Source organism: Perognathus longimembris, chromosome 8 (assembly GCF_023159225.1).
Source record: "Perognathus longimembris pacificus isolate PPM17 chromosome 8, ASM2315922v1, whole genome shotgun sequence".
Lineage (NCBI taxonomy): Eukaryota > Metazoa > Chordata > Mammalia > Rodentia > Heteromyidae > Perognathus > Perognathus longimembris.
Genome location: NC_063168.1, coordinates 46,356,057 through 46,379,005, shown reverse-complemented (window position 1 = coordinate 46,379,005; position 22,949 = coordinate 46,356,057). Strand labels below are relative to the sequence as shown.

The 22,949-nt window shown below is 45.3% G+C and overlaps 1 protein-coding gene across 1 annotated transcript; it reads right to left on the bottom strand.

The window, feature by feature from the left end:
* Positions 1-22,055: 22,055 nt before the first annotated feature.
* On the bottom strand, positions 22,056-22,736 carry Atp6v1e2 (ATPase H+ transporting V1 subunit E2). Its single transcript, XM_048353585.1, has one exon. It carries the CDS (start codon positions 22,734-22,736, stop codon positions 22,056-22,058), a length of 681 nt encoding a protein of 226 aa, XP_048209542.1.
* Positions 22,737-22,949: the final 213 nt, after the last annotated feature.

Here is a 22,949-nt window from a genome sequence, read left to right as displayed (position 1 = left end):
GAACATGCTACCTTGCAGCAAAAATGACTCTGAAGTATGATTAAATCAAGGCTCTAGAGTTGGAGAATAATGTAGTAGCAGATGTCCTGATAGAAAGGCATATGAGTGAGAAGGGGACATGACCCTCCAGGGGCAGTGGTGTGACGTCACAGTCAAGGGATGTGGACGTTTCTAGAGGCTGGAAAAAGCAAGAAGGAACCAGAGTAACCAACCCTTGTAGGCTCTCCAGAACCATGAGAGTGTTTGTTTGGTTTTGTTTTTGTTGCCAGTCCTGGGCCTTGAACTCAGGGCCTGAGCACTGTCCCTGGCTTCTTTTTGCTCAAGGCTAGTACTCTGCCACTTGAGCCACAGCACCACTTCTGGCCGTTTTCTATATATGTGGTGCTGAGGAATCCAGGGCTTCATGTATACAAGGTGAGTACGTTACACCATGAGAGTGTTGATCTGTGTTGTTTTAAGCAACCAAGTTGTGGTTCTGTTGCTTTAGCAGAAAACTACAAAAGCCAACATGTCTGCACTCTTTCCAGCCTTGAAAACATGTCAGATAGTTATCACCAGGCCATTGGCAAAGCTACTCAGCTTTGGGTCTGAGCAGATACAGAACACAGCCAGCCATGCACGCTTACAGTCTGCCTTCAGACATCTCACTAAAAAAGACACACACTGATGTCCAAGGAGCTTGGGCAGGCTGAACACCAGTGGCTCACACCTGTAATCCTAGCTACTCAGGAGACTTACATCTGAAGCTTATGGTTCAAGCCAGCCTAGGTAGGAAAGTTTGTGAGACTCTTAACTCGAATTACCCACCAAAAAGCTGAAAGTGGAGCTGTGGCTCCAGTGGTAGATCATTAGCCTTGAGCAAAAAAAGTTCAGGCCCTGAGTTCAAGCCCCAGGAACAGTATAAAAATAAATGAATAAATAAAAAAGATCCTAGTAGAAAGAGGTATCCCTATCACAAAGCAGTGAAGCATTCCTTAGTGATTAGACAGGTGGCAAAACAGAGGTGCACTCCCACAGGACAGAAAGGAGGAGGGGTTAAATCCCCAGCTGGGCCTGGGATCAATGCTATTCTACTGGAACATTGGGAGAAAAAGAGAGAAGGAAGGAAGGAAGGAAGGAAGGAAGGAAGGAAGGAAGGAAGGAAGGAAGGAAGGAAGGAAGGAAGGAAGGGAAGAAAGGAAAGGAAAGGAAAGGAAAGGGAAGGGAAGGGAAGGAAAGGAAAGGGAAGGGAAGCAAAGGAAAGGAAAGGAAAGGGAGGAGAAATAGAAAGGCACCATGACCATTCAGACACACTAGACAAACTAACCTTCAAATACACACACACACACACACACACACACACACACACACACACACACCACCCTATGCCCACCTGCCAGCCCATCCACATAGACTTGCAAAAATGCGAAATATCTAACCCAGAAACAAATATACCAATTTATACAAATCAAAGCAAGCAGGGCTGGGAATATGGCCTAGTGGTAAAGTGCTTGCCTTGTATACATGAAGCCCTGGGTTCGATTCCTCATCACCACATATATAGATAAAAGCCAGAAGTGTCACTGTGGCTCAAGTGGTAGAGTGCTAGCCTTGAGCAAAAAGAAGCCAGGGACAGTGCTCAGGCCCTGAGTCTACGCCCCAGGACTGGCAACAAAAAACAAAACAAATAAACAAATCAAAGCAAGCAGTTTGTAACACAGGTGTTCACAACCCCTCACATACACATGCAAGATCAACCAAAAGGAACTGACTGAACACTAGAGGGCTCCTGAGGAGCAACCAAATGATGGCACAGGAAGCTTTATGTGATGTTAATGCAGCAGACTGATGGAGGCTGGAAACACCTATGCCCTAAGCAAAGTCTATATTGACCCTCCTCTTCCCCAGAATTAGGGTTCAGTCTTAGAGAAAGAAAAGAAAATGTTTCTATCTGGCAGGCTAAATAAGGCTTAGTGAAACCATGTGAAACAAAAAAGACCCTCTCAGGATTTTACTGCCAGTACCACAGCAATAGCATGCCATTAAGGCCCACAGTACCTTCTCATTTCCACCCAGTGCAGTGCATCCACTCCTACTTACAGGCATTAACTTGGAAGGAGTAAAACTCTCATTTCTCATAAAACTTTCGATGGCAGGACTTTTTGCTCTGGGTGGCATGTCTCAATTGTCTTATTTGATCCAAGTTTTTTGGGATACGATTTAGATGAAAGAAAAAGGAGATTAGGGTACAAAAAGTATAGGAATACCTGTTCACCAGGTTAAAGTAGACTTTCACCAGGTATAGTAGGACTTTGCAAAAGCAAACAAAAACACAAGTATTATAAAGCCATTTAGTCAATCCACCTGTTGCCAGGTAAAACTAGATTTTGACACTTTCATGCCTACTTACAACATTTTCAGAGAAAGAGTTAGCTAACTCCCTTGAGTTGTTAGCATGACCTCTCACATACTTAGCCATGGTTATGAACTCTCTCCCGCTGATTGTGTTTGAAGATGAAAGCCAGTAGTCTAAGATTTTTCCCTGTAGGAAGATGAAAACTATTCATGATCACTCTTCCAACTTCCCAGTTGAAATACAAAGGAGGAACTCAGAAAGTTGCAAAGGATAGGGAAAAGACCAAGCTAAATGGAGACCAATGAGGCGACTTACACAAGCACTTCTTTTTTTTTTTTTTTGGCCAGTCCTGGGCCTTGGACTCAGGGCCTGAGCACTGTCCCTGGCTTCTTCCTGCTCAAGGCTACCACTCCGCCACTTGAGCCACAGCGCCGCTTCTGGCCATTTTCTGTATATGTGGTGCTGGGGAATCGAACCTAGGGCCTCGTGTATCCGAGGCAGGCACTCTTGCCACTAGGCTATATCCCCAGCCCCACAAGCACTTCTTGAATGCTGAGGAAGGCCATCTTTACCCAAACCCTGGGAGGAGCGAATGCGTGTAAGAACCAATTCACAGAGGAGGATACTGAAGTTCAGAGAATGACTCCAAAGCAACCCTCTTCCCATGCTCCCTTGATTTGGCCATAGAGGAGCTTACCACCTTGCTAGACATTGGGTTTAACACACCTGAAAATAGAAAGAGCTACCAGATAGACCTCAGTTATGAAAAAGGTAAAAGACTTCCCTGGAGTCCAGGGAGACTAGGAAGACTCTGGAAGAGCAATTACAAGGGTGAGTTTAAGTCTAGACTAGGCAGAAATGAAGAGGATCACACACAAACTAAGATCAGGGTACAAGTGGAGAGTCTATAGGCAGATGAGAAGGCATTCCTTGCTCTGGAAAATAGTAGAAAGGGGCTGTGGGCCTGGAGAACTGGCACAAAGCCTGGTTTTAGAGAATCTTGAAGGCTAGTTTAGGGAATATAAATTTAATCTTTTGAGAAATAGACAATCATTGAAGCTTGTGAGTGGATCAGTGACTGAAAAAGCAGAGGAGTAGTAATAAAAGATTCTATTTTTCCTCTAACTTCTAGAACCAGGTTCTACCAATTTTCCTTTTCCATAGCCAGTCTCAGAAACATTCTTTTGGGAGGTTCTTAATTTGAGTATTGCCTCCAATTGTAAAAGAAACCCAGGGTAGCGTAAACCAATAGAGGTTTATGTTTCTTACATACCAAGAAGTAGGTGGTTGGTAAAACTGCTCTTTAATGTCATAGAGAACTTGGGGTTTCTCTGCCCCTTTACAGCACACAGCTCTTTTTCTTCATGCTGTGACTTTCAGCCTTGCTATTCAAAATGGCTACAAGGGCCAGTCATTGTGGTAGCCATCTTGTCCAGAACTCCCAGTCAGAACAGAAGGAGAAGAAAGGTGGCTTTTTAAAGGCTCTCCAAGAAGCTGAGCCCAGAGATTCCTGCTGGTATTTGAAAGATTGGACAGCATCCTGTGGCTAATTCTAGCTGCAGAGTTGTCTGAGGAGGTAAGGTTTTGCCTGGGCACTGTTATAGCCTTGAAAAAAAATTCAGGACTCTGATAAGAGGGCAGGGGGGGGTAGATATTAAATAATAAAATAATTGTGTGTCTCAGCCCTGCCTTCAAAGGCCCAGCTCCTACTCCCTGCTGAGCTACTGAGCCAGTGGTCTTGGTGGGATGAGACAGGCCAAGTGACTGGCAATGGCCAGCCTGGGCCTGGCTCACTACTACATCTCTCTGCCTTGAGGAAGGGTACCACACATCTACCACAGCAGGAAGGTCATGGTTTCCCCTGAACACAAGTCTGGGGACTCTCTGCCGTCCTCCCTCTTGACCTTTGCCTGAGGCCTCATAAGCTCCACTGTCCTTGCTTAGGGAACTTAGAAGGACACCTCTCTTTGTGCTGCTCTTCCTTTCCACATCCCACAGAAGCCCAGCCCCTTGGAGATCCTCACATAACTCACAGCAGAGCTCTACTCAGCCTTAGCCCAAGAAACAAAACCCTAATAGCACAATTTTAGGCAGGAGTAGGAATAGGGCAAATCTTGCCTGTTCTCAAAACGAATCTCATTGGTTACTAACTCAGATAAGCTAGAGCTGAGAGCCAGCTGACCTCTGCCGGAAGACGGCCGGGGATGGGGGGGGGGGGGGCGGGGGAAGGCTGGGCTCCAAAGGCCACCTCCCTGCCAACTATGTTTCCAATCCCAGTTTAGCAGGTGACTGCAAACAAGGTGGTGAAGCTTTCTAGGCTTCCTTCATCTGGATGACCTATAAATTATCCAGGCTCTAATTCAGTGCAGAAATAAACATATAACGTCTAGTGTTTGCTTTAATTGACCTGCAATGGTGTCCGGGTAGCCTTAAGTATGTCTCAGCTGAGTCTAATGTGCAGCAGTGTTGCTAATCCTTGTTCCTCACTGTGGGGTCTGTGAGCCAGCAACATTGCAGATCCAGCCCCAGAAGTACTGAAGCAGGTGTATTTCAACCACGTTCCTGAGATTGGCCTGCTCCCAAGGAAGACTTCATTTAGGTGATCTGTGCTAGAATTGGGATAGGGGCGAGGGGGGGTGCTAGGTAAAATGAGGAGAGAGGGGTTGAGGGTGACGTCTTAGAAGTGCTCTGAGTCTCCTCCATTGACACCTGGCATAGGCAAGGGGTGCTGGAGCTTGGTGGTCAGCATCTTGGATCCTGAAGCTGAGGCAGGACACCTGCCCCTCCTTCCACTGCTTTTTTCACCAGACCTTGTTCTGAACTTCTGAAGAATTAAATGATGTCTCCTGGCACCTCAGGAGTCACCAGAACCTTCAGGAATTCCTCCCAGGCTTGTGTGGATCTCTCCCCTCCACCCCCACTCCACCCCCCTTTTTTGATCTGGCTCCCTTTGTGTGGCTTTGGGGAAATCTTGCTTCATATACATTCATTCATTATTTAAATGTTGCCAGCTTTCCTTCAGGAAGGTTAAGCATGATTAAAAGATGGGATTTTCCCCCCCACAGGGCACAACAAAAAAGCCAGGACTCCCACATTTTGAAAGCTCACTTGGCTAAGCCTTGCTGCATAATTTAAAGTTGGTGACTTATTTAGATTTAATTAGCCAAAGGAATGGCAGCTGCAGGTTCATTAGCCAGTATTTATTAAAAGTTCTCAGGGGGCTGCTATGGACTCTAGGAAGGGAGTGGGGGATGGGCTTCACATTGAAGATGGCCTCAGAAGAAGGCATTTTGATTCATCCCAGAGCAAACAGGTGCCATCAAAAGACCTTGGTTCTAGGGCAAATCCCCACGTGAGGCTTCAGTTGGGATGTCAGCCCCTGACAGAATTGTGGTGACTCTTAATGTCAAAACAGGTAAAAGCTGGGATGCATGCAGAGTTGCAAAGGTGAACAGAGGAGCAATGGCCAACTTGAATTTCAAGACCTGGGCAGGGAGGGGAGGATGAGCTCCAGAGTTAGGAATTTGTGCAAAAGGACAGAGCAGGGACCCTTATTTTTAAAAATCTATTAAGAAATTCCGGCCTGTAATCCTAGCTTATCAGGAGGCTGGGATCTGAGGATCATGGTTTGAAGCCAGCCTGGGCAGGCAAAAAAATCTGTGAGACTCTTATCTCCAATAAACTATTCAAAAAAGCCAGAAGTAGAGGTATAGCTCAAAATGGTAGAGCACTAGCTTTGAGCAAAAGAAGCTCAGTGACAACGCCTAGGCACTGAATTCAAGCCCCAGGACTGGCCATAAAAAGCATTTCCAGACATGTTGGGTGTTGGTGGTTCATGCCTGTAATCCTAGCTACTCAGAAGATGAGATTTGAGGATTGAAGCTTAAAGCCAGCCCAGTTAGGAAAGTAGGTGAGACTCATCTCTAATTAACCACCAAAACACTGAGTGGAGCTGTGACTCAAGCAATAGAGTGCCAGCCTTGAGTAGAAAAGCTAAAGGACAATACCCAGGACACACACACACACACACACACACACACACACACACACACACCAGGGAGGGAGAGAGAGAGACAGACTGAAAGCATAGGTATCGGCCATCCCAGAGGACCATGCGGAGATAAGCACAGACAGTAGAAGAAGGTTCATAAGGAGGTTTATTAGTGGGGCCATATCTCCCACGAGAGAGGGAGGTACAAGGCGCCTGCACCTTATCCAGGTGGTAGCTTCTCTCTCTGGGGGTAAAGGGGAAGGAGAGAGAGAGAGAGAGAGAGAGAGAGACAGTAGAATGGAGCATGAAAGCAAAACACAAGGCCCTGGGCACACATGCAGCCAGCTCTGGAGGTAGATGAAGAAGACCCCAGGACTCCACTGCTTTCCTAGTGCCCCTCAAATCCCACCTTGGTTTTACCTCCAGCCCTGGTAAGGAAGGGGCAGGCTCCATGCATTTTGAGAGGGTGGAAACCTTTGGGATGGGCCTAGGGGTAGCAGGCAAAAATCTAGTGGTCTGAAGCCTGGGGTATATCCCCTCTAGGGCAAGCATCCCCCCAACATTTTCAAGCAGCTTAGGAAGTAGAATTGTCTGGACAGCCAGCGTGCCTTTTAGTGGGCAAGGCACACACTCCAGGCTCCCAGCTGCTAATCACAGGGCTAAGAAGTCCTGAGGTCTCCAACTTGGCATTCCCTCTCCCTCCCTCTCCCTCTTGGCTTCCGTCCCCCCCACCCCATTCAGCTGACTATTCTTCTCTGGGCTAAAAAACCCCAAAATAGGAAAAAAAAAAAAAAAAGCTACACTTTTTACCCTCTTGTATCAAATGACACAGTCACTTTGCCTCAAACTTTTCATCAAAGGAGCCTTTGTAAGGGACTGGGGAAGAAAGCAGGCCTTGGAAGTCAGCCACCAGGAAGCCACATGCAGAAACTGCTGAGCAAGGGATTGTGCTGGAGGGTGGGGTAAGGAGGAGAGGCCCAGTGCTCTCCTCAAGGGCAGCAATTTGCAACACCTGTTGCATCTTTGTGGCCAGAAGACACTAGAGCTATAGGTCACCACAGTATCTACCCTTTGCTGGAGCCAATAAGTCCCTAGAAGGCCACTCTGTGGTTCAAGTGAACAAAAGCAAGAAGGCAAGAGGAAACCTAGGAAAGGTTCTGGGACATGGTGAAGGCTTCTTGTAGGAGAAAAGGGAACTCACCTTGATCGTGCCTTCACATGAAAAGGGTATTTGGACCCACTCAAAAACACCAGGCAGATTGGAGGAAGACCTCACTTTTTAACCACTTCTTTAAAAGGCCTACCTCAAGGCCACATTCTGAAGTGTGGGTGAAGAAGACATCCTCATATAAAGTCAGCCCATAATATGGTCAGGAATTGCCTGAATTTACTCAGACAGAAGGTGGCAGAGACCAACTGTCGGCCACGAACTGAGAGGTTGATTTAAAGCAAATAAAGCAATCTGCTGCCTTGCTTCCTTGGGTTTGTGGATGAAGATTTGGAGCTGCTGTATTTCAGGTGTTATTGTGTGGTTCCACAACACATCCCTCTATAAGTGTTCACCCAGGGATAGCAGGTTCAAATGGCTTCTGCTTCTAACTACCTTTTTTTTTTTTTTTTTTTTTGCCATTCCTGGGGCTTAAACTCAGGACCTGGGCACTGTCCCTGAGCCTCTTTGTGCTCAAGGCTAGCACTCTACCACTTGAGCCATGGTGCTACTTCCAGCTTTTTCTGAGTAGTTTACTGAAGATAAGAATCTCATGAACTTTTCTGCCTGGGCTGACTTGGAAGTGTGATCCTCAGATCTCAGGCACCTGAGTAGCTAGGATTACAGGTGTGTGCCACCAGTGCCCTGCTTAACCCTACCCTTTTATTCTAACTATTCCATTCCTCTCTTCTAAGGAAGAGCATGTCCTTGGAAGGGAATAAAGGCTAAATCCTCAGTCACAGAGCCGTCATTTTCTTGAGTGATAAGAAAGCTATGCAGAAAGGCTTGGACACCGCCCCCCACTCATCTTCTGTGGGGTCCTCTAGTGAAGTCAGTGTGTCAGTAGCTGGCAGCCTGGAGGTCTTCCCTCCTAAATCAGCCATGGTTGGATTGCTTTCTGAAGACCAGGAGTATAAAGCCCCTTCTTAGACAGGTGCAGGTGCAGGACAAGGGGAAAGAGGTTGGAGTAAGGGAGATATCAGAGTTCACTCTCACAACTTTTCCTTCTGACAATTTCTATATCTTCACATAGACTGTATACATGTAGCTACCCTGCTATCTGAGCTGGTTTGAGTTCATTCCTAGAAAAGGATGAGATTTGGCTAGAAGGTTCTGGAAACACTGTGGGAAGCAGAAAGGTCATCAGCTTTCCAGTATCTAGCTGATTTCAAAAGAACTCTAGATGACTGCCCTAAGCAAAGCATACATGCTGCAAGACACACCAGAACAGTTTAGCAGGGTCCTGATGACTCGTGCCTGTATTCCTAGCTAGTCACAAGGTTGATATCTGAGGATCAAGGTTCAAAACAGCATAGGCAGGAATGTCTATAAGGCTCTTTCTTTCAATGAACCACCAAAAAGCTGGAAGTGGAGCTGTGGCACCAGTGGTAAAACATAAGCCTTGACAAAGAAGGATAAGGATCAGCACCCAGACCCTGAGTCAAGTCTCAGTATCAGAAAAGCGGGGGAAGGGCATGCAAAGGCCAGCACCTGAATGTCAAGAGGGCTGAGTAAATCTAAGCGAAGCCGGCTTGGTGGTGTAATTGACAGAATATTCAACCTCTATTTACTTCCCTCACCCCTACCTTCATCATGTGCAGTTACAGCCCTACATCCAGTCCAGAGCAGCCAGAAATTCAGGCTTCCATGTGATTCCTGCTGCTTTTCAAATGTTGGATCAATTTTCTTTACCCATTCTTTTTTATTTTATTTTATTTTATGCCAGTTCTGGGGCTTGAACTCAGGGCCTGGGCACTGTCCCTGAGCCTCTTTGTTCAAGGTTCGTGCTCTACCACTTGAGCCACAGTACCACTTGTAGAGTTTTTTTTCTGTTTATGTGGTACGGAGGAATCAAATCCAGGGCTTCATGCATGCTAGGCAAGTACTCTACCGCCAAGCCACATTCCCAGCTCTCTTCACCTATTCTTTAAGCCTAACAAAAGTCTGTGGGATTGAAGCTCACAATCTCTGAACTAGAGATGCTACTTCCTGTATGATAGTCTCTGTTTCACTCAGAGACATGCTGGGGTTGGGGGGGGGAGGATTTCTTTAAACAAAACAGTACAAAAATAGAATGTGATTCACTCTCTAACACTGCTGAAGCTCAGAAGCAGCAGCGAGGGATGCTGCTCCCATCCCCAATTGCCTCACCTTGAGGCGTTCCAAAAGACAGCACAGATCTCTTAATGCATTTCAAATCAGTTTAAAGTGGCAAAAATCTAATTTCCGTACAACTTGGAGGGAGATGGGAATTTGCTAAAGCTAGATCAAGATTAAGGAAGGCTTAATTTGGAGGCCTGGGAGAAGGCGGCAAATGAGGCAGGAGAGGACTTTAGGGGTACAGGAGGAAAAGATGATGAGGCTGGGGTCCCAAGTTGAATGGTAAAGGGCTATGTTGGCAACTGCTTTGTGAAGTTAGTCAAACAGACTGGTGAGGTCTGGGAACCAGAAAGGAAAAAGAGGAAGGAGCATCATTGGTTGCCATGGTAACAAAGGATAAAGGAAATCAGGAGGCAAATGAGGGAAATCTCAGAGAAGGGCTGCATTGTGCTGCTGCCTACAACAAACGCTCACCTCTCTTCCTAGATGCCTTTGTCTAGGACTCTGTGGCCTCTCTGATACTATACCCACCTGACTCTGATCATTCCTGGTCTGGATCAATTACTATGGAACAAGATCAAAGAACTTTAAAATGGCTGGGATGAATAGGTGTCTCCTTAGTGAGCTTCTTGCTCTCCAAAAAGCACCTTGAATTCAAACTATGTTTCCCACTATCCTAACATAAAACTTAGGATGTCAACTTTTAGGAAGCTTTTCTTGGACTAAGATTTTGTTCATGTTCAATTGTAAATCCTCATTCAGAGGTTTAATAGCATGGCTATTAACTTTTAAACTCTCAAAAGGAGATTTTCATCACAGGTGCAGGAATCTCAGCCTCACCCTAGGAATGTCCACAATAGGGCTCAGGGATAAGCTACTGGGGCTACCACAGAGAGGCTATTTTCTAGAATGGTTCCAGTGATAGCTGCCATGTGTGTCCAGAATTTATTTCCTCTTGATTATCTTTCAGGGAGCTCCCTTTCCTTTATCATAGTCCATCAGGTTTGCTGATTTCCAGTAAAGAAGTACACTCTGGAGTCAGACCTGGCTAAGTCAGAACATCTTATCTGACCAAAAATGATTGCTTCAGGTTGGGGATTTAGCTCAGTGGAAGAGCACTTGCCTGGCAAGTGCAAGGCCCTGAGTTCAGTCCTCAGCTCTGGAGAAAAAAATAGATTCCTTCAAGGATGGATATATGGCCTAAGCCTGACCAATGAGTTTCAAACTTTCTAGGGCTTTGGCTGTAACTCTTGAGAAAAAACATCAGTCTTTCTACTGGGTCCTAGCTGGTTGAATATATGTACAGAGCTGCTAGTAGCCATGCTGTTTCACTCAGAGAAAGCCTACCTGAGAATGAGGCCAATACAGAAAAGCAGAGCCCAGAGATGGGAAGACACAGAGAGAAGGAGGAAGAGAAAGAAACAAGAATCCCCCAACTCACATGATTTGAGTTCCAGAATCCACTAGAAACATACAACATTCCTGATGTCTTTTTAATTTCTACTTTTCTGAACTTGGAACTGAGTTTTTGTACCTTGCAAGACTTCTGTGTCATGTGTAGGGTCTGTTAGTCGCGTTGATAACTGGGTTCTGCCACCGACGCTAATTGAAATTCGGTGACATCTGTTCCCACCCTATTGTATGAAGAAAGATGGAGGTGCACTTTTGGGAAAGGGAGTTCCCCAGACATGGGAAGAAGCAGAGCTGTTAGTGTTAGATGTGCGCACTTGTGCCTCTCTGCAGGCAGGGAAGCTGGAAAGAAAACCGCTCTTACCCTACGGCCATGAGGAATGGAACCATTGAGGATGGCACCAAGGGAAATGCTGTCAGGGCCTCACTGAGAGGGGAAGACCAGCAGGAAACTCCACAGATGAGGGCATGCTGTGTACTCTCAACATACTGTGCTGGGTCCAGGAAAGATCTGGAAGCAACCCAAATGTCCATCAACTCATGGGCGGATAAATACAGTGTGGGAATCCACATGTTAAAATATTTTTGGCAATGGAAAGGAATGAAGTACAGATTACCACTACAAGATGTATAAGCCTTTAAAACCTTATGCTAAGTCAAGCCAGGCACACAAAAACAAACCACCTAGTGTGTGGCCAGTCTAGATGACTCTATAGACAAGACTTGTATTCGTTGTTACTTAGAACAGGAGAAACACAGAGAATGAAGGATGACAACTAAAGGGTGGAGGATTTCCTTTGGGGTGATAAAATGTTCTAAAATTGCTAGTGGTACACTTTAAATGGTTAAATGTATGGTGCGTGAGTCATTTAATAAATCTGTTACCAACTGGTGGCTTGCGTCTGTAATACTAGCTACCCAGGAGGCTCAGATCCAAGGATTGTGATTCAAAGCCAGTCCCAAGCAGGAAAATCCATGAGAATCTTATCTCCAATAAATGATTAAGGAAAAGCTGGGAAGTGGCACTGTGATAGAGTACTAGCCTTGAGCAAAAGAAGCTCAGGGACAACAGCACCCAGGCTCAGAGTTCAAGCCCAAGAACCAGTAAAAAAAAAAAAAAACAAAAAACAAAAAACTTAGCTAAAAAGCGAGGCTTCTAGGTCTCTTCACAGTCCATGTGTAGAGGGAGGCCAGAGGTTTTCTTCCAAAAGGCCTGGTGCACATCACGTGGGCATTCAGAGCTGAACAAGAGAGACCTTACTCTACACTAACACCTTACTCCCGTCTGACCCTTCCACATAGGACATTGAGGATGGTGCTGCGGGAAATGCTGGCAAGGAATCTAGGGACTTGGTGGATATGCCCACCGGTGCTCATGCTTCTTTCTTCCTAGACCATACTGAGTTTATAGAACTCTGTAATTCCTTGTGCAAAAGGCCTAGAACCTGCTTGTAGGACAGTTAAGTATTCAGTGGGATTAGGACTCAGAGATGTGGGTTGGAGTGATTGTCTCCTCAAAGTTTAAAGCAGAAGGGGGTAAGAGGAGAAGAAGGCAGGTCATAGACAATGATTGCAGGTGCATAGAGGAGGCAAGGGGTCTAAAGCCAGCTCTCCTCTCAACTGCCATGCTCCAGTACAGAAATCTAAGGAACATGAGAATTCTAAATTTAAATTTGACCTTCTAAGTCATTACAAAGACATTTGCCAGGATAAAAGACTAGAACCCCTGACAGTTTGTTAGTTCACTTTGTACTTACAAGATATTTAAACAGACGGTTTGTAGACTTCCCTTTGTTCTCTTCTGAGGCCCCCGCAGATGTTAGGAGCTGACCTAGGAGGTGCTGCTTTTAAAAGAGAAATTTATCCAAGTATTTTCTTTCTAGTGATTCAAAGTGGGAAGTTTTTTTCAAGGTGCATTTACAGATTTGAGAAACACAGCTCATGGATTTCTTGCTCCAGGCTAAAGAAAAAGCTGCCACATGGCTGCCTGCAAATTTGATGTTTAAGGACTTCTCTCAGTGAGGTCTCGGCTGAGCCCAAGGAAAGGATTTAGGCATATAGTGTGAGACACAGGCTGGAGACAGGGATATTATATATATATATATATATATACATATATATACATATATATACATATCATACATCATATATGTATATATCCTCTCTATATATGTATCTCATATCTCTTACCCATCCTAAGTTATAGCCTGACTCATCGGCTTGGGGAAATTAAAAGGACAATCTAAATCCTAGTGTGTATGTAGAGAAAAAAATACCAGGTCACTCTGTGTGTGTGTGTGTCTGTCTGTATGTCTCACTATTTCCTTCCTTCCTTCCTATCTTCCGATCTTCCTTCCTTTCTTCCTTTCTTTCTTCCTTCCTTCCTTCCTTCCTTCCTTCCTTCCTTCCTTCCTTCCTGTGCAAATACTGGGTCTTGAACTCAGGGCCTTGCACTCTTACTTGGCTTTTTCACTCAAGGCTATTGCTTTAGCACTTGAGTCACACCTCTACTTCCAGCTCTTTTCTGGTTAATTGGAAATAAGATCCTCACAGACTGCCCTGCTGGGCCTGGCTTCAAACCACAATCCTCAGATCTCAGCCCCTACAGCTGGGCTAACAGGTGTGTGAGCCAATGGGTTTTGGCTTTTGTCTATTTGCTTGTGAATCTCTAATGCTCCCCATAAGCCCCATTTTCTGCACTACAGATGCTCTGACAGGCCTTAGTGAGTGCTGTTCTGCATTTTCCCATGTCTCTATACCTCCTGGGGTCTCCACAGTGTTCTCACAGCTGGCTGTACCCCAACCCCAGCAAGCCCCAACTGCTAAAGCTGCCTTGAGGCAGCCTGGCACCCACAGCATCCTCCCTGCAGCTGACTGGCACTTTGGGCCCAATCTCACTCCTGGCTAAGTTTTCTCCTCTGGGGTGTCTGTCTCCTGGGCAGTAAGGCTTGCTTCAGTAGAATACAGCGACAGGAAATGTGCACAGCACCTGCCACCAGAGCTTGGCCTACAGCCAGAACTCTCCTCCCAGCTGCACTTAGCAAATACTTGCTAATGTGGCGATTAGCAAACTCAGGGTTTCCTCGAGACTCCCTCCCACCCAGAGAACCCAGAGCCTACCCAAGGCCCCAGTTCTCCTTTCAGTAATGAAGAGTCCTCCCTGCCCCCCTCTACCACCCGCCACCTCTGCAGGGTCTCTGGCTCCCAGCCCAGGAGCTATGAATGAGGTCATGTTCAGGCCATGTGACCCATGCTGCATCTGTCAACAGTGATACAATTACTAAAACAGTCAGGGTGTTGATGACATTCAAACCCTAACCTGCTCTCTTTCAAACCAAGTCTCCTTTCCTGCCCTGGGCCCCTTTCATACCAAGGGACTGTCTCAAAAGTCCAGGAATCCTAACACTACAACTTAAGGAGGCCAGAGGAGAAGGAAAAAGGAAAAAGATTGAAGTTCTTGCTGCTGCTGTTTGGAAACCATGCTTAAGCCCTGTTTGTTAAAATAGCTCCCTCCAAAGCAATTTAGCCTCTTTTAAGTCTTGTAAAATTCATCCTTCTCTTTAATCCTACCTATGGATATAATCCAAACTAGAGCAAAGGTTTAGGCACACAAAAATCTACTACCTTGTTATTAAAATGAGCAAAATATATGATGAGATTGGGTAAATGCTGGCATAAAGGAACTATAATTTTAGGAAGTCATGAAAATCTTGATTTCCAAGATTTTTTCATGACATAGATCATTCATTAAAAAGGATATAGGCTAGTATTTGTGGAACACATACTATATCCCAGTGGTTCTGCTAAATGCATCTGATGGAATCTTATACCCTTAAGAAACAGATACTATTATCATTTTAAAAGCTGTGTTCTAGAGAAGGAAATTGCCCTAAAGTTGACTGGCTTAATAAAATGTGAGTTTATCTAAAGGACTGAGTGGCAGAGGCCAGATTTAAACTAGATTAATTTCAGTCTAGATTCCAGTCTTTTAACTCTTTCATTCTTAACTACCCACCACAATAGTAACCAACTGATATTATCTGCTGGCCTACATGGATTTCTGCAAAGAAATGGGCATTTCTTGTTGTTCCCTATGTTGCTATATGGTATTTTACACATATAACACTCACACTAAATTGTTATAATATGTATTTCAAGGCAGTTGTGAAATTTGTCTCTGATTGTTGGAATACTTTCCTAAATCCAGAGATAACTCCAGAGAGGACTTTATTATCACTGTTTATCTATTGTTTTCAGAGTATCTGCTTTGAATGAAATTTGTTACACTGCTAGAAAAAGAAAGTGTGGTTCTCACCCCAACTGCTTACCATCTGACTCTTCTCAGCTCCTGTTACTGAAGACAAAGGTGAAGTTAATGATACTCTTTGGAGGGAAAAGGGGTTCCATTGACCCAAATTCTATTTAAGGGAAACTTAAACTAAAGAGGAAGAGGAGGAAGAAGAAAAGTGTTGCTTGTAAGGAAGACTGCTCTGAGCTGGCTGCTCACCTAGATGGCTTCCCCCCTCTGCGGAGTTGGTGAGGTGTCTTTTGAGTAAGGAAGGGAAGTCCTATATTGAGCACCTAACAAAAGAAAGCACACAGTAAAATGAAGTCCTTGCAAACTTTCAACAGCTTCCCATTATACTTACATCAAATTCAAATGTCATAACTGCTACCCATAAGACTGTGAGATCCGGCCCTTCCCTGTCTCTCTGCTTTCCACTTGCTCACTTATGGTCTCAGTTTCACTTCTAAACCAGCAGTCTTGATGCTCCTATAAGTGTGGTTTAAGTGTTACTGTAGCCTGAATGTTTATATGCCCTTAAAATTCTTATGTGCAAACCAATCACCAATGTGATAGTAGCAGTATTAAGAAGTAGGAGATTATTAGGACATGAGGGTCCCTCATGTGAGTGGGACTAGGTTCCTTAGAAAAGATGGCCAGAGTACTGGTCTGGGACAAGAAGAAAGGAAAGAAGGAAGGAAGGGAGGGAGGGAGGGAGGGAGGGAAGGAGGGAGGGAGGGAGGGAAGGAAGGAAGGAAGGAGGGAAGGAAGGAAGGAAGGAAGGAAGGAAGGAAGGAAGGAAGGAAAAACAAAGAAAGAAAATTAGAAAGGAAGGAAGGAGAGGTGAGAATGAGAGAAAGAGAAAAAGAAAGGAGATAAGGAAAGAAAGAAATTAAGGAGAGAAAGAAAAGGGAGGGAGGGAAGGAGGGAAGGAAGGAGAGGAGGAAAGAGAAGGAAAGAAAGAAGGAGAAAGAAAAAGAAAGGAAAGAGAGAGGGAGAAAGAAAGAAAGAAGGAAAGAAAGAAAGAAAGAAAGAGAGAGAGAAAGGAAGGAAGGAAGGTTGGTTGATTTGGGATTGGAGGCATGGCTCAGGTGGTAGGACACCAACCAATGAGCAAAAGCATCCTATACTGAGTTCAAGTTCCAGTCTCAGTTAAAAAAATATATAAAAAGATGGCCAGGGAGAACTTGTTGGCCTATTCTACCATATGAAGAGACACAGAAGGCACAATCTATGAAAAACAGTCTTTCACCATACACCAAATCTCTTGACACCATAACCTTGGACTTCTATTACTTATACATTTTCTTATCTAAGAATCTTGTTGTTATTATTTTGTTATTTGAAATTTTGTTCTTGTTCATTCATCCTTCAACTATTCATTGAGTTTTCAGATACTCTGTCGGACACTGCATCTCTTACAGTAACAGGTCAATTAAGGCCCCAGCCTTCCAATGACATTCTAATATGCATGGTAAGGGTGCAAATGGGAGGGATAGGGATACTAAACTGGGAGGCAATGGACGTTAGGTTGGCCTTGGAAAACGTAAAGCTTTGTGACCTGAGAGGCCTTCGCTGGCCCTGCTCAGTAGAGCCATGAACTCTCCTTGGTGCACAAAGAATGAAAAGGAGGAAGCCATAGTGACAGCAGAAGGGAGGGGAGGGGAGAGGAGAGTGGAGAATGTGAAGGATGCTACAAGGCTCTCACATTTGTCTTGTTCAGACCAGGTGCTATGCGCTGGGCCCATCTTTCCACCCACTTTGCTCCCCAGTGCACTCCCGGGCCCCTGACCTTGTATAGGGCTCCAATCTTTTCCTGGCCCCATCTAGTCCCATCCCTTGTGAAGTCTTTTCAGGCATCAGAGTCAAATATTTGGCTCTCAAGGTCCCTCACATTCAAAAGCTCTACTATCTAGGATATAAATCTATTCAGGTTCTGGTAGTAGCCAGAATGAGCCCAACACCACCTTCTATGGAGTGTTAAAAGAATGTGTTCAGTTACATCACTCCAAGGAGGTAGCTGAGGGGTGGAGTAGTTGGGGCCCCTTTGCGCTGTGCCTGCTGCAGAAAATCAAATAATAACCTGCCTACCAATACAAAGAGTAAAATCCTGCAGGCCCAGCCCACTGGGTGAGTTGTGAGTTGCTCAGGAGCAAGGGTTCCTCACGCTTCAGAATAGCCAAGGCCAGGGCTGGGATAGTGGGAGGAGACTATTAAAGAACAAGTGACTTCAGAGAAGGGAACATAAATTGAAGTGGGCATAGGGTGTACCAGGGAGAACATGCAAAGACAAGAAGAACACTACTGTCTCCTGGCAGCCAAGCAAGAGGCCTGCCATTGCTTCTGGGAGTGAGGAAGAGAATAGATCTGCTGGCCCATTTCTGTGGCCCCTATAACCCCAGACAGGAAGCCTGGTAGCATTTTTGGTGTGCTAGTCTAGTCTCCCAGGCTTCTCTGAGGACCTGACACGTGGTTAAAGCATCCAGCTCCACCTCCCGCTGGCAGGCAGCTCAGCATCAGAACTAACTACACTCTACCTGCTGACAAACCTCCACTGGGCTAGGCTGGGGCTCCTGCTGTGGGCTTGGATTTTCCCAGATTCCCCTCAGCAGGGAAGGAGGCTAGAGCATCCTCCTCAGGGCAAGCACAGCCTCTACCTTGGATTCAACAGCTTCCCTCACACCTGGGGAGGAAGTGCTAATGTGCACATGTGCACACACACAGAACTGTGCCTGCCTGCAGTTGTCACAGTTTGCTCTGACTGGTTCACATAGTCCTGAAGGTACCTTGTGAATGCTCATAAGGAATGCACATTAGTGCACAGAAAGTACCAGAGCGAGCATCTCTAAAGCAAAGGCCCAAAGGGTTGGAGGCATGGTTCAAGTGGCAGAGTACCTGGCTAGTAAAGTGTAAGGCACTGAGCTCAAACCTCAATACCAACCAAAAGAAGGTGGAGAAGAAAAGAGAAAGAGAAAGGGGAGGGAGGGAGGCCAGGAGGAAAGGGAGGGAAGGAGAGAGGGAGGAGAGGGAAGGAGAGAGGGAAGAAGGAAGGGAGAGAGAGAGGGAGGGAGGAAAGAAGGAAGGAGGGAGGGAGGGAGGGAAGGAAGGAAGGAAGGAAGGAAGGAAGGAAGGAAGGAAGGAAGGAAGGAAGGAAGGAAGGAAGGGAAGGAAGGAAAGAAGCTTTGCCTAGAAGCAATAGAGAAGAATTTTTTGTTACTGTGGAACCAGAATACAGTGCAGATTCCAGCCCCCGTCTCATATTGTCCTCTTCCTGTGATCCTGAAGAGGAGAGACTTCATCCAGAAACTAGAATTAAGAAGAATGTGACAGCCACCAATGATGGTCTAGAGCCTCCTACTTGCACTCAATACTAGGTGCCAAAGTGGAAAGGTAGCAAGGATGCAAAGAAGAATAAAGCCACAGTCCCTGCCCAGGAGGTGTTGTATGCAAAAGATGAAGCAGGTGGAAAAAGTAGCTAGGAGTCAATAAAGGCCATGCCTTCAAAATTCTAAAGACTTGAGCTTGATTAAGCCACTGGTTTTTCTTCTTGTTAAGTAGATGTAGTCAAGGAGGAGAGTGAAATGGTGGTTGGGGGTTGTTGTGTGTGAGAGAAGCAGGTGGAAGGGTAGTTAGTTCTAGGAGAGAGAAAAGTTGGGAAAACAGAAATGTGACTCAGGGAAAAGTTTGTCTTATGGTTTTCAACATCCACCAAATTTTCACACAGTATAGGTTGAACTGTCCAGTTTTTTTAGATGAATTAATAGCAAGCTAATATCAGATAGCAGCCAGATCACAGGGTGAAAGCTGGGGGGTCTTCCACAGGTTCACACACTCCTGAGCCACAGCAGAAAGTTTCCAGGTAAAGTGGTTTGGCTTCACTTTGTTGATGTAACTGAACCACCATCCTTGTAGCCCCATTCATGGTCACTGGCTTCATACTTCTCATACCCCACCACACTGCCCTTCCACAGGTTGAACACAACCTGTTTCTCAAACTTCGGGGCTTTTGAATGCTTGGCCCGATTTGCCTAGAGCTCTTTCCCTAGCTCAGTTGCCAGCACTCAGGCTTTGGGTGCTCCATTCCGTGGCACTCCCTTTCTGCCACTGTATTCTCACAGTTACATTGTATTAGCACTGTCCCACTAAAGGACAGGACCAGATTGTGCTCTTCCCCACTGCCCAGTGCCCATCACAGAACCCAGCTCCCCACTGGCATTTAGAAAATGGTCATTGATGACTGAATTTGCAACTCAAAAGTCTTTTAGAGTTTGTCCAGCTGACACAGCCCTCTCTGGGAATTGTCTGGGATAACAGCTGGACCAGTGGTAGATAGCTGACCCAAGTAGGGCCCAGTGGATTTCCTCTCAGGAAAGTGAACTCTGTCTCTAAGAGAAGTTTGTTTCTGGAGCTAATGTGAATAACTGTTGGGATTGTGGGTGTGTATACTCCACCAGTTAAACTGGATGGTAGAGAAGATCACTCCTCAAAGAGAAAATGGAGAGGCTTTATGGAGACTCCAGGTAGCTGTTTGAGTCCCAGTTCTCGCCATCTCCTGAGACCCTGGGAGATCTCTGCCCTTTGGCTCTATGAGGTAACACTATCCCCTTCTTTGTGTCTAGTTTCATCAGTTTTCCTTACATGCTCTTTACTACACAGACCACAACTTTGCCCAGCAAGAGTCACTTGGTTTTTCTCTTCAAAGCCTTCCAATAAATGAAGCATACCCAGACATGACACAGATTTGACTTTAAAGTGCTCATAACCATGTAGAGGAAGCTATGGAATTGGTAGGGTCCAGAACAAAATATAAACGTGAGATCTTTGTTCAGAAAATAGTGTCAGTTAAGGCACTAATACACAAAGCTCTTCCTTCTGAAGTCTCAACTTTACATGGTGTTTACTATTTAATATCTTTCTTAGGAAAGAAAAAATCAATATTTCAAACAATTAGGATTCAAACAATTTTAAACAATGTTTTAAATAATTTTATGCTGTATGATGTATCCACATGCAAAATTCTTAAAGTTTACAAATTCTCTTTTGGATTTTTCCAGCAAGTACCTCTAGCTGGGTAAGAGGGGAGACCAGTTCCCTAGGCATTGAACTAAAGGATTCTGCCAGTCAAGGGATATTTTGCAGGCCAAGTACAGAACTCATAAGCTCTTTAGAGCCCTGTCCTGACACTTGGGTCCACTGAGTTGAACGACCTCCTAGTTCCCTTCTCAACAGCCTTCAGATGTAGGTACTGTATCTTTCTCAGGGCAGAGATGGACACCAGGGCCCTGAAACTCTACAAAGCACACCTATTCTGCATATTCAACCTCTCTAGATGCACATTAGGACCTCGTCAAGGATATAGGGAGACACGTTCACCTGTGAAGTATAAGGCTGGGCTTTGGGGATCATGAGGGATGGAAAGTAAGTGATTAACAACCTATCTTGAAGAGGTGGATAAGTTTCAAGAGTTAGTAGCACAAGTGAGCTGGTGCCTCACACTCCTAGCTCATGCTCCGTTGTCTTATTGGGATTTCACTTCCAAAACACAGCTCTAAAGACAAAATCTGAAATTTCAAGGCAGTGGTTAGGAAGCAGTCAAATGCAAGGGTTGGGCTCTTTGGGGGGTGGAGCCTGTAATAGGGTCCCCCCAAGGGAGGGGACCACAATGTAATGGGGTTCGAGGGTGGGGGTATCCCCCATTCCTCCAAGAGTCCACCACTCAGAGACAGTCTCAAGTAAAAAGATGGATTTATTGGGGAAGCAAAAAGTATACTGACTGGCCAGGGCCGCAGCCCAGACTCAGGAGCTGGGACCATGCGCCCGGGCTGGGTTATAAAGGCAAACACCACATGGTCAAGCTTGCCACACACAGGTGGCCAATGAGGTTACAACACTTACAGAGCATGCCAGGTCACACTCAGGTGGCCAATGGAGTTACAATCTGCCTCATAGCAACTGTTTGAACCAATCTATCATTTTAGTTGGACTTGGTGCATGGATTTGGCGGGGCTCACATGATGCAGGTGGATATGCCCACTCATGGGAAGGGCACAGGTTTAACCTTGAGCTTTCTACTACTCAGGTGGTCAAGCAGTTTACACAATCTTATCACAGTGAAGGAGAACTTCCTTGGATAGGGTGGGGGAGATCTTAGTAAAGATGGAGTCGGCTTCTGCTCTCTTTAACTAATCTGAGATGGAGTCAGTCCGACACCCCTCAAGAGCCAATGATGGCGCTGGCCAGATCTGACCTCCATATTACAGAGCCTTGTGACTGCACTGGATATATGCACGTGAAATTGGCTTATGTACATGAAGGAGACTGATAAACCTTATCAAGTAATATAAGTGCAGGAGTGAAGTGAATCCAGAGGAGGGAAACTTATTTCACATGTACCTTGAAAAACACAGAGTACACAGGCCTCCAGATCAAAGACAGTTCACATCTCACCCAAAGCTAACCAATAGACATCTTCACACACCTCATCCAAAACACGGGAATGATCCAGAAGCTGTTGCATATGTAAATGAACTCAAAGTGCATTCAGAAGCATTAATTTAATCTTTATTCCACAAAGTAACAATGGATCATGCTTTTAGCTATTTAATGCTATAGGTTTTTTTATATTTTTATTTTTCATGAAGGGAGGGCAATCTCAGAACTTTCAAAGGAAAAGAAAAAGAGCACGTCATTAGTTTTCTTTGTCCAAATACAGTCTTTTTCCAGAGCCTTACACGAAGAACTTTCTATTGGGATTAGCACCAAACAGACATCTCCGAATTTCTGGCATTTTTTGCTCTGATAAGAATTCAAGTCGGCTCTCCAAGGTATTTGAAACCTTTATTTTCTGATTGCTGCTATAGACTTCCACACCTCCAAGTGAACTTAAAGGCAAGAATGTCTCTTGATCAATCTTGATCTCCACCTGTTTTTGGGTGGCCATCACATACTGAGGGAGGACCCTTTGCACAGAAGTATCTACCATAAGGGTGTCCTGAGGCCGACAGCGCACAATCATCACAGGTTCCAGCAGGCGAACTAGAGCTTGAAGCACTAGTTTATCCAGCAGCTCCTGGTAGGCTTTTAGATCTGCCACCATTCTACTGAGCCTCAGCTTTGCCTCATCGAGTAACTCTGAGATGAGGTCATCTCGGGCTGCCAGGACTCTCAGCCTTGCCTGATTCCTCAAGGTGGACAACTGAATTTTCTTCTGTTGCTCTATCTGCTTTTCCTTCTTCTCATAGTAATCCATAATCTTCAGTCGTTGGGTTTGCACAAGATGTCCTTTTTCAATATTGAACTCTTCCTCAGATTTGGCATCTATTTCTTCTGCCTTTTCATTAGCTTCTTGTTCAATGAAAGCCATCATGTGCTTTATCTGCTTCTGCACGTCATTGTCATTCAGGGCCATGGTTGCTCTTAGAAAGGGAGGTAGAGAGAGGCAGAGAGCTGGTGGATTCTCTGGTTTCTTTAAGGCAGAGTTTCAAGAGCTTCCCTGAAGTTCCACTTCCCCACTATGGAGTACATAAAAGGAGGAAAGAGAAGTCATAAAGGAAGAAGTGTCATGGAGACCATCTAGACAGCCCTCATTTTACAGATGAGGAAACTGAAGTCTAGAGGGGCA

Coding starts and splice junctions, on each gene's coding strand:
- Atp6v1e2 (XM_048353585.1), bottom strand. CDS start 22,736: ATGGCCCTGAATGACAATGACGTGCAGAAGCAGATAAAGCACATGATG.